The sequence below is a fragment of the Buceros rhinoceros genome, unplaced genomic scaffold (genome assembly GCF_000710305.1).
Source record: "Buceros rhinoceros silvestris isolate BGI_N320 unplaced genomic scaffold, ASM71030v1 scaffold15121, whole genome shotgun sequence".
NCBI classification, from domain to species: domain Eukaryota; kingdom Metazoa; phylum Chordata; class Aves; order Bucerotiformes; family Bucerotidae; genus Buceros; species Buceros rhinoceros.
In genome coordinates this window covers 1-11,696 of record NW_010394955.1, presented here as the reverse complement: position 1 = coordinate 11,696, position 11,696 = coordinate 1, and the positions used below count along the sequence as shown (strand labels likewise).

Here is an 11,696-nt window from a genome sequence, read left to right as displayed (position 1 = left end):
CAGTCCCGCGTCGTCCTTGCAGGGCAGCCGCGATCCCGGCGCCGGGTAACGAAGGCACCTGCCCCTTCCCTGGAAACTGGGGAAATAGGTTAATAGGAAATAAGTTGGGGTGTTTTTTTAATGAAGCTGGGAGCTTGAGTGTGTTAATTGCATTTCTTCAGGATAATTAGGTATTCTAATTTCTGTCTTTTTGATCTTTTGCTGCTTATTATGAGGGAAAAAATGTTTTTAATTTATGTTTGCCCTAGTGAGCGTGTTGGAGTCTGCTTTAGAAATTGTACGTTCATTCATGTAATGCAAGTTAGGGTCCAGACCCGCCTCGTGAGCTGCATCCCCGGCTGGTTCGTGGCGGAGTTCATGAGCGGTGGGGAGCTCTGTGCGTTACTGGCGCTTGCAGAGCAGAGGGCAGGCCAGGCCATCTCCAGTTGGCAGAAAGGTGGAAGTTAAACCAGCCTGCGTTGGGTTGTTCCGGGTACCAGCCAGCAAGGAGGGATGTTCTTGATCGCTGCACTTAAAATATGAATTCTGCAGGAATGATGGTTTGAGATTAATTTTCACTGAGGAAAAGCAAATCAGAAACAGATGTCCAGAGCTTGGGTTAAGAGTTATCTGCCAAGGCGTTCCGCAGCAGAGAACCAGCGAACGCCGCCGCCTGGTTTGATCCCACGCAGTGGTGCTGCAGGTGAAACCTTCAGCCCTCACGGGACCGTGTGGGTGTTGGGAACTCTTTGGGGTGTTCTCCGGCACAGAACTCTTCTGGGCTGTTACCCAGGGAGCAGCCTATTTTTGCAGAGTTCTCCACTCCCACCAATTCCACTTGATTAGGAAAGATTCCCTTAAAATTGTTCTTCCTCCCTTGCCACAAAATTCATTGCAAAAATCTTCAAGACGTGGTTGGTGCAGAAGGGGATGGCGCAGGCTGTGCTGTCAACAGGGTGGTTCTGGTGGGTCTCAGCAACACACGGTGCTGCAGGAGCATGCGCCAAAGAGAGCAACCTTCAGCAGAAAGGGCAGGAAGAGCTTCGGAAGTGAAGATAATGACCCGAACTGGGTTCTGGTTGTGGCAGAAAATACAGAAAGCCACAAATGATGAGTGCTCTGTCTTACTCTTAATGGCATTAGTGACTGATTTACCCATTATAGTGATGTGGAGGAGAAACGCTTGTGATTAGCTGGCACAGTGAGTCTGAGTGTTAATAATTTACAATTTCTGATGCCAGTAGTGTTACATGGAACTTCTAGAAGGTAAATGCGTAATAAAAAATATTTTCACCTTTTTTTTTTCTTGTCGTAGGATGGAAGAGAGACCAGTCTGAGAAGCTGCCCCGTGGAGGACTTCACTGTTGTCTGCTAGAATGTTCCTTATGAATGCTTCTCCTTTGGTAGCTCTTCAGACGAAATGGGAGTCCTTTGGACCAGCAAGGAGTTGTAGATACCCCGTGTGCTTTTCCGAATCTGAAGAGGACGTCACTAGAACCTCCGTAAGTGCGAAAGTTCAGATGATCATAAACAACCTGCAAAGTCCAGAGTCTCCCCTGGGTATGAACAATGAGTATGGTTGTGTTATGCAGAAGAAGCCAAAGGGAGGAAAGGACACTGGCAGCAGAGTCGCATCCAGCACCGTGGTGCTGCGGAAGCATCCTCCATATAGCGAGTGCGGGTGCCCTGCTGATTTGGACGATGCTGAAGTGGAAGAGAACGAGGGCTTTGGGCCTCTGTTGCTCGACTCCGACAGCGATGACTCTGTTGACCGAGGTATAGAGGAAGCCATTCAGGAGTACTTGAAAGCCAAAAGCAAAAGCGACCAGTCCTTGCAAAGGAATGCGGAATGTTCTGAGAATATAAGCAGAGACAAAAGGTTTAAGAGAGAATTCTCCCCGAACAAAATGGCTGGTAACCTTCTCCCTGTGAAATTTAAGGCAGAGATGCTGTCTGAGGAGTACCTGTCTGACCACCTGGGAATCGGGAAAAGGCTGCAGCCCGCTTCTCCCCAGAGCATCAGCAGCGATGACTCTTTCGAGCAGAGCATACAAGCCGAAATAGTGCAGTTCTTGAATGAGAAGAAACAACAAGAAATTGGTAAATGTGTGATGGGGGAGAATAAAAAAGATTCCCGGGTGAGATCTGTCTTGAAGTGCAACAAGGAAACAGCAAACAAAGCGAACTGCGGTGCTCTGAAGCCAGGTTGTAACGCGCTGCTCTTGAGACACCATCCCCGGCTGCAGAAGGCCAGTGAGCGGCCCAGGTGTTTGCAGTCGAAACTCCAAGGAGAGCCTCGTGATTTCGGCCAAGTGAACCAAGCGTATCTGGAAATGGGGACTGCCAGCCAGCCCTGGTTAGCGGAGCGAAACGAGGGAAGCGGAGCTAATTACTGGGAGGCAAAGGGAGGGCTGGTCAACGACAGTGCGCACACGTCCGACTCCAGCAGCGATGATGGCATCGAAGAAGCCATTCAGCTTTATCAGCTGGAGAAAATCAGGAAAGAGGCGGGTCGCGGAACAGACTGTGTCCCTTTGCAGAGGGACCGGTTCGACCCGAAGGGGATGGCAGACATTTCTGCGAGCCTGACCATTAGCTCAACAAAAAGTGCCTCACCAGAAAATCATAAAAGCCCTGTAAGCAACAAGAGAAAAGAAATTAATTCAAAGTCAATGGGATTAGAAAGCACCAGCCATGAATTTAACAAGCTGTTTAAACCACTGAAAAAAGCCCATCGTTTCGCACCTCCGGAAAACAAGATCGCTGCCTGCGAGCTCACGTTGCAGGCCTCTTGCCGAGCAGACACATCTGCAGAACTCATGTGTGCGGAAGCTATCCTCGATATTTCCAAAACAATCATGCCATCCCAAATGGGAAGTGACAACAAACCGCTCGCTGCAGACTCCTTCTTTTCTCCCCAGCTCCTCTCGCCCGCGCGCTGTGAGAGCGACAGCAGCCTCGTGGACAGCGACGATAGCATAGAGCAGGAAATCAGGGCCTTTCTGGCTCTGAAAGCGCAGTCGGAAAGCCTTGGAACAAAGCCTCTCAGCCTGTCACACTCCATCCAGATGCCTTTGCCTTCGGATCAAAACAGCCCGACTGGTACCCTAGAGCCTTCTCTTCCCAAATCACTGAAGCTGTCGCTGACTCGTAAAAGGAGTCTTAAAAGCGAAGGCAGAATAACGAAACGAGGTGCATCAAAATCACCCGAACAGCTGGAGACGGGACTATTCCAGCCAGGTAACTACTCCAAACTTCCCGCGCTCCAGGAGGAGTGTGCCCTGAGCAGCCCCGCAGAACTCTGTGATGCTCAAAGGCTCAGTGGCAAAGAGACTCGGCAGCAGCAGCCACCGTCTTCCATGCTGTCTGAATCCGATGGCAGATGTGTGGCCTTGGACTCTGAAAACCCTTTGATGCCAGTTCAGAGTAGTGCAAGAAAGCTGATGAAAAATCCCATCCAAACTCAGGAGAGGGATGGTTCGGATGATGAGAGCAGCTCTCTGGATAGCGATGAGGACCTCGACAGTGCTATCAAGGACCTTTTGCGGTCTAAAAAAAAATTAAAGAGGAAGTCCAAGGACCAGAAATCTCAGTGCAAGAAGAGAGTCAGATTTAGCGAGGCAGAAACTCAGCTGCCTGATGAATTTAGTAGCCTCCAAAATAAAAATCCCATGCTGCTGAAGAGCTGCCTCTCAAAACCTAGGAAAGCTGTGAAGGAGAATGCAGTTAGGAATCCTCCGGACAGCGTAACTGTCAAACCTGCCAGTGAAAAAACAGAAACCATGAAGAACTTAGAGATGAACTTACAGCTTAAAAAAGGGCATAAACCGAAACCAATTTCAAACCTGAATAACCTGCGGGTGGCTAAAAATAGAAAAAGCCCTTTCACGGCCGCCTCAGACGCTGACGACAGCAGCTCAGTGGACAGCGATGACAGCATCGAACAAGAAATAAGGAAGTTTTTGGCAGAAAAGGCTAAAGACTCTGCAAGCAATGCTGAGATGCAAAAAGATGATGCAACTCTGGACCTATTGAGAGCAACCAAACAAACTGCTAATAAAGGAAAAGCAAAGCAGCAGCCCCTTGAAGATGAGGCTGACCTCATGCTGGCTCAGAGTAAAAAGACTGAGGTGTCTCAGCAGGCTGATGAGCTGAAGAGCTCTCAGAGAACAGAAGGGAAAAGTGCAATGGTTCACGGCAGCAGGAGAGCCGCTCCCTCTGCAGAGAACGCTCATGCTACTGTCCAGGCAAAAGCTAAGCAAGGAACTATGGGGAGTAAAGGGGTTGCTGGTGTGGAGGTGGTTGGAAACGCAGTGGGTAAAAAGGATGTCCCTAACGCAGAGCCCCTGCAGAAGGTGCTTCCACCTAAACCCAGCAAAAATGAAGGTTGTAAAGTACGGAAAGTCGTGAATGCAAAGGCTAGATCTAAAAGAAAGAACACCTTTCACCTAAAAATTTCAAGTAAATTCATCGCAGGTCTAAAATACGCGCGGGACAGGACGAAATCCATGCTGTTGAACAAGAGGCAGAAAGCAGAGCGTTTGCTCGCCCAGAGCGGTGTGTTAGGGGCAGAGGCAGTGTCCCAGGATACAGACACACTTAACCAGGGAAGAGAAGCCCCCTCGCCAAAAGGCGAGTTTAGTGGGGAGAGCGTGGCAGCAGTAAAAGAACCCACCTCTCAGAAACTCACTGTGGAAGGGTCAGATCCTCATGTAGCAGAAACCTGCGAAAGACTGGAGGCTGCTCCCTTGTGTGTCAGAGAGGAACCAGGGGGTTGCAGAAACGCTTCAGGAGACCAGCGGGGTTCACACACGAGTCTGCACGTGCAGGAGCGGAGCATGGCAGCAGCGAAAGCAGATCAGGTTTGCAGAGGAACATCCAAAGCTGAGAACACGCAGGTGTGGCTGGAGGGAGGAGATGCCCACCGAGGCAGCTGGGACAGTTCAGGTGTAGATCCCCCGTGCCCTGAGCGCAGTACAGCAGCTGTGAAGGGGGGTGAAGGCAGCAGAGCCCTATCTCAGCAGAGCGTATGTGTGTGCGGGAAGGGAGAGGATAGCCAGCAGGGCAGGAGGCCAGCTCCACGGTCCGGCTGCCCACAGCAGGAACTAAGTATGACAGCAGTAACAGCGGATAAAGCTAGTGGAGGAGCAGGTACAGATAACAGTGTGGAGATGTGCATTAAGAAAGAAAAAATTCTGTGCCAGGACAGTGACAGGCAGGAAGAAATTCAGGTACCCAGCTCCAGTTTGGAAAGAAAAACCCCTGTCCTGCAGAGTAGGATGACTGCCTGTGGAGCAGACCAAGGGCAGGAAGTTATAGACAAAACCAGTGCAAAATGTACTGAGGTACCTGCAGGGGACTGCCCAGATTCCCTCTTGAAAGGCAAGGTTTCAAAAATGTAAGTATTCTTTTTTTTTTTTTTTACAGTAACAGCCTTTTTAGAAAATACCTATCGCTGTAATTACCTTGATAAAACTTGAGTCGTGAGACAGCGGGACACGCTGACACCTGTATATCACACACACACTAATGTGAAAAATGCTTCTATTTAACAGGGATACCGTGGATAAACACACATAGTTTTTGTAGAATTTTGTAAATTATTTAAAGTGCTCTAAGGAAATATTTTTTTATAATGATTTTTAGGGCTCGGGTTACTACAGGATGCTGTAGTTACTGTAGATAAGATGATACTGGCTAATCACGCTTTAAAGTATGAGGCCTCTAATCATATCTCAACAGGAAACCTGTTTGCACACAGACTGTATTGGGCAATCTGCTCAGAGATCCGCAGAAAACAGCGTTTGAGAGCACCGCTGTGCTTTCGAAGCAGGTTACCTGACGTGTCCACGTCCGAGCTGCCTTAGGACAATCGTGCGTCGTGGTTTGTTGCTGCCGTCTCGGTTCTGCTGCCCCAAGGACTGTTGGGTGGGTTCAGTGAGCGGCTCCGGCGAAGCTGGCGCAGCTCTGGGTGCGGGGATCCATCCTTGAAGAGACAAATGCAAATTCAGGGAAATAAAGAGGATCGGTCTGCCGGCAGATCCCGTGTAAAACGATCTTGGCATCCGCTGAAAGAACCTTTTGAATACTGAAACCTGCCGCTAGCAGATGGTTCCAAGCACAACTGCCGAAAAGTGAAGGAGTGTCTGTCCAGACAACGTGATTTCTGTGGCTTTGACTGGATTTACGTACTGGTGGGCCTGCAAGGCTGAAACAATTCCTTGGTGTTCTCCAGACTCACGCTGATGCCCTGCAGTTACCTGGAGGTGGCTTTTGGTTTCCTGAATGAACTTCATTGCATCGAGTGCCCTTACTTTCCTCTTTCAAAAGTGGTTTCTAAGATGTTCCGTTTCTGTGAACTTCTCTTTTCCTTTACAGTTTCTGTGCAATAGAACAAAGGTAGGTTTGCTCTAGGAAGTCCCTAACGTAAACGCCAAGGATATTTCCAGCACTGTTCTTTCATACTGGTAGCGCTTTCTGTGCCTCCGTTTCCAGCAGCCAGAATAAAGCAATTTTTCACTGCTATCTTTTTATTTCTTCTAACTTTAAGTGGGATTGAAGTAGCACATTTATATCACAAAAAAAAAAAAAGTGCCCCCACACTGGTTTCACTGAAAAACCCAAAAAAGTGTGAATTTAAGCCGTTGGCTGGTTCTTTCCTGTTCCTTTGTGTGCAGTGGAGTCCTTTGAGTAGTTTGTTCTTACATCTTGTCCCTGTGAGTGGAGCCGATACTCTCTTTATCTAGTCGTAGCTCGGTATCGCTTCGTTCCTCAGTCTTCACCAGGATTCCTGGAGGCCTTAATACTGCAGAGTGGAGCAGGAGCAGGCGAGAAGGGCTCCAGTACGGCCTCGTGTCCCCTGGTGCGATTTGCAGAGTGTTGGCAGGCTGCGGCGTAGCATAGAGTAGAACAAGTGACTGTGGCGTGTAAAGAAATAAACAACATCCTTTGTGAGTTTATACTGTGTGCAGTTCCGTTTTAAACCTGTTTGTAGTGGTCACCTGACATTTCTTGCTGTCCAGCCGCCTTTTTATAGCCCTTGGGTGGGTCGGCTGGTTTGTTTAAAAGACCAGAACGCTCAATCATCTCATTTTTGTGGTAGGATACCTTGGAAAAAGTGTTTTTTTACTTGGCTCACGTGCCTGCAGTCAGTCTCCACGGGCACCTATTTTTGTCTGCCTCGATTAAGTTGCAGGATTTGGGCCTTTTGTTTGGGATAGGTAAATAGGCTGGTATTTTAAAATAGAAGTTTTCAGAGTACCTTGCTTTAAAAGGATTAAACTGTATGCTTCGTTTTCATAGAGGTGATGGAAGCACCCTGTACTGTTTGTATAAAATAAGCTGAATGTTTTTCCTCGAGGTTTCCAGTAAATCAAGGTGTCTGGTGCCCTTGTCTGTGTCTGTGTTCTCAGTACAACTTGTGAAGCAATTCACTCCTGGTTACGATGCAATTCTAATTACTGTGTGCTTTAAATAAAACCTGATTTCCAACGGCACTTTTTTAAATTGATAAACTTGATTTGTATATAGGAAATGGTGTACATTGGTAAGTTTATAATGTTTAATAAATGGGGTTCTCACCATGGACCATAAAACCAGAGTGCTCCTATGGTTTGTGTCATCATCTTCGGTGAGCGGTATTTTTGTGTTAACTTTTTTCCTCCTCCTGACGAGTCTCAAGATGGAATTAACTCATGCCAGTAGCGTCTGGGAGTGAAGGATGTCACCCTGCCCCTCCGTTAGCTGGACCTGGCAGCAGGAGCCTGGTTCATCTGCTGCTTTTACTTCTTGCCTCCCACTGTTTTCAGTCACCCACTGCATGACAAGAGTGTGTGATTTCCTTGTGACCGTGAAACAGAATCCAGATCTTTAAAGATGTGGCCATTTAAGGGAGTGTTGTTCTTCATGACAAAAAATGAAGGAAAATCCTCAAATTACATAGGCAAAAAATAAAGTTGTGGCTGTTCTGGGGGGTGAGAACAGTGTTTGTCGCTTTGGCAAAACCCAAACAGCAGTTTTCTCTCCTGGTGTTTGTGGTCAAGAGAGTCTTTCCTTCTGCTTGTCCCTCTCCGTTAGCAGCAAGAGGGGTTCCCTGGTTTTGAGGCAGAGGTCAGCAGGTGAGATCTGCTCTCGGTGTGTCACTGAACACATTTGAACACAAGCCACAAGCTTGTGATCCTTTCTGCCCCCCGTCAGACTGGTGGGGGTGAATCCGGGAGCCCTTGATGGTGCGGAGATGGGATGAACGTGTTTCTTGCTCATGGGGTTTGTAACACCCAGCACTGAGGTCCTCCTAGAAGGCAAGGAGACCCTGAGCCACCCTTCAGGGTGGGAAGGAGGGAAGGGAGGCTGCTGGCAGTACCCTCCTGGGTGCAGTTTTCACCACTCATCCAAAAAGAGAAGCTGGATGTCTTGGTGATGTAAGAGTCACTCTTAGATACTACAGATGAAAGGTTGAACCACTGAGGAGCAGAAAGATGATACTGAGTGAGAATAAACTCATGAGCAAGAGCCCCACACGTGTGGGGCTGCAGTACTCGAGGTTGAATCGTGGCAGATGCGGTACCAAAGGTGTTTTGCAGACTGGTGATAGCAGGCAGCCGTCAGCAGAGCAGCCTCTGCACCCTTCCCGGCCCCTTCAGCACCCCGGCAGGAGTTCTGGTGAGAGCCCAGACAGCCCCTTTCTCCGTTAGTCCAACCCCCCCGAGGTGTTAGTTGGATCCTTTACTGCAGGAGATACACACGTGGAACCATGAACTCGGGGCTAGCCACGCATGTAAAGAAATTACTTTTAATGAACACTGGTTTATATTTTTGAAACATGCACAACGATTATTTGTTTTTTCTGTCAGCACAAAACTTGCTGGGTTGGATGTAATTAAACTCCTCGGTGTATTTTATTACAGCTGCTAGTAAGTTCCAGCATCCCGTCTGCAATACCGGAGTTCTCGCACAGATCTGTGCTCGCTCAGGGCTTTGACAATAATTATATTGTTCTAGTTTTATTACAGGAGATATATTGTTTTAGTTTTATCTTCTCCTGTGCTCCAGGAAGGGCCATCTTCAAGGATCCTCAGGGGACCATGAGGACTACCTTAATTTTTTATCCACAGCTATTTTAGGAGCGTATGTTTTGACATGGGGGTGCTGGTTGATAGTCGACTGAACATGAGCCAGCAGTGTGCCCAAGTAGCCAAGAAAGCCAATGGTATCCTGGCATGTATCAGGAACGGTGTGGCCAGCAGGAGTAGGGCAGTGCTTGTCCCCCTGTATTTAGCACTGGTGAGACTGCATCTTGAATATTGTGTTCAGTTTTGGGCTCCTCATTTCAGGAAGGATGTTGAGGTGCTGGAGCGGGTTCAGAGAAGGGCAACAAAGTTGGTTAAGGGTCTGGAGAACTTGTCCTATGAGGAGCGGCTGAAGGAGCTGGGACTGTTCAGTCTGGAGAAGAGGAGGCTCAGGGGCGATCTTATTGCTCTTTATAATTATCTTAAGGGAAGTTGTAGGGAGGTGGGGGTTAATCTCTTCTCCTATGTCGAAAATGACAGGACGAGGGGGAATGGCCTTAAGTTGCGTCAGGGGAGGTTCAGGTTGGATATTAGGAAAAAATTCTTTACAGTGAGGGTTATTAAGCATTGGAACGGGTTGCCTAGGGAGGTGGCGGAGTCCCCATCCCTGGAAGTGTTTAAAAATCGTGTGGATCTGGTGTTTAGGGACATGGTGTAGGGACCCTGGTAGTGTAAGGGTAACGGTTTGACTCGATGATCTTTGAGGTCTCTTCCGGCCGGATGATGATTCTGTGTGATTCTGTGTGATTCTGTGTGTGTGACAAGCAGCTGCTTTTTACACCAGGCAGGAACACACTCCCTCTGCCCCCGTTTCTGTTATTAATGTATATGCTTTTTAATTTTCCAAACCTTGAAGGACTGTGGTTTGTCTGACTTCGACTGCGCAGACTCACGTAATGGTAGCTGCAAATGGGAAAACCTTGCTTCCAAACTATAGAGGAGGAAGCGACAGCTTGGGGTGGATTCTCTGCGGCGAAACGTGCCGTCTTTAGGGTGATAGTTGGAATTTGTGCAGGATGTGATTTGTAGACAAGGTGCACACATGCAAAACCGTTCAAAGGAACTGGTTTCAGCTCAAGAATAAAACAAAAAGGGAAGAAATTAAGGCAAGGAAGAGAAGAGGTGGGTGTTTCCAGATGGAGTATGGAAACAGGTGGAAAATATGTGTCAAAATCCACTAAATTTGTATTTTTAAGAGGCGGTTTTAGCCCCCAATTATCCCACCTGCAGTACAATCTGTGGATAAAAATACATGTAAAGTTGTCACAACTGTTTGTATTAATTCAGCACTTTATGTTATTTTTCATTTCAGGAGAAGAAAGGGAAGTTCTAAGAAGCTCAAGGCATTGTCTAGAGTCTAATAGAAAAATAGCAGTGAGTGATGGGGGGGCGCTTACTTGCATACATTAAATAATTTCAGTTACCTTTCCAGGCCCGCTTCTGTTCGGCGTTTTCAGCAGTTCCAGTGCACTGGTGTGTTTTCAGCAAGGGTGAATTTAGCCGGCTGGTCTGTTTGAGATACCCAAACGCTTATTTGGTGGGCACGGTTGAAATCGTGCTGCTGAGGCTGGGACCGTGGAGCTGCGCTGGGTCTGAGAGTTTAAAAGAGCTCAAGCACAGCTGCTCACCTTGGACCAGTTTCTCTTCAAGACTAGTTTGAAGCCAGATGTGCTGAGGGGTTCCTTTGGGTGTAGCCCCTGTCTGAATCACGCAGTTTCACTGGCTGTGTAACTCCCGTTGTTTCAATAAAACTTTAAATGCTTTCTCTCAGATCAGTTGTCTTTATTTGAGTGATTTCTCAAACTCTGTGCCTTTGAGAGGTGAGAAAGGTGGGCGTGCTTTCGATAAGAAACCAAAAGTCTTGATGAATACCTCTGGAAAACAGGCACCTGGATTATTAAATAGTACAGAAAGTTTTAAAATCTTCATTTTTAATAATACATGAGCCAAGAGTTTAAAGGATTAGTAGAGCCAGAGAAGAGGTTAAAGGAGTACACATATATGTATGTTGTTCTAGTATTTTTCACTATACTCTGCCTATAAATTAAGTGAAAAGGTTCATACGAGCTTATTTGTGATGAAACGCCCGGAACCTACACCACAACGGTGTCATGCTCTGTCATGCTTCCAGCTGAGGCTTAGCCACAGATTTAGGGTCAGGCTGATGCTGGTGTTCGCTTGCTCATGGTTTTATTTGGGTTTTTTTTATCTAGGCAGTGTACTGAACATTGTGCTGGTGCAGCTCTAACAGTGCGACGGGCCGCTGGGGTTGTAGCTGGGGTGGAAGTTGAGGTGGTCGTAGGTGGTGATGAAGTTGTCCGGGCCGGTGACGTGGCTCTTCTCCAGGGAGGTGTTGAGCCCGTTGTCTCTGTACATGCCGCACTGTCCCAGAGAATCCGAAAAGGCGTGTGAGGTGATGTGGAAGGAGGTCTGCGAGGGCGAGAAAAAGGGGAGGAAGATGATTCGAATGCCAACAGCAACAGCCCCTGCCCCGTGCAGCAGTTCGGGTGCCACGATGAGGGCACTTTATCGTCATCTGCTGGGGGGGTTTCGTCGCCAGGGGATGGTGCAGAGGCCGAAGTCCGGGCGCCGGGGGTGCCGCCATGGCCCGCGCCCCAACCTACCGGCACCTCGTGCACCGAGGGGGCT

General features: G+C 48.1%; 2 protein-coding genes across 2 annotated transcripts; one reads left to right on the top strand and one right to left on the bottom strand.

The window, feature by feature from the left end:
- Positions 1-1,355: 1,355 nt before the first annotated feature.
- On the top strand, positions 1,356-10,408 carry PPP1R26 (protein phosphatase 1, regulatory subunit 26). Its single transcript, XM_010145394.1, has 2 exons — positions 1,356-5,377; positions 10,360-10,408. Exons 1-2 carry the CDS (start codon positions 1,356-1,358, stop codon positions 10,406-10,408), a joined length of 4,071 nt encoding a protein of 1,356 aa, XP_010143696.1.
- Positions 10,409-11,291: 883 nt separating this feature from the next.
- LOC104501567 (chromosome unknown open reading frame, human C9orf116) lies at positions 11,292-11,692 on the bottom strand (the record flags this gene model as incomplete). Its single annotated transcript, XM_010145396.1, has 2 exons — positions 11,292-11,477; positions 11,672-11,692. Coding segments are annotated over 2 exons (207 nt in total), but the record flags the coding sequence as incomplete, so codon positions are not given.
- Between the last annotated feature and the right edge of the window lie 4 nt (positions 11,693-11,696).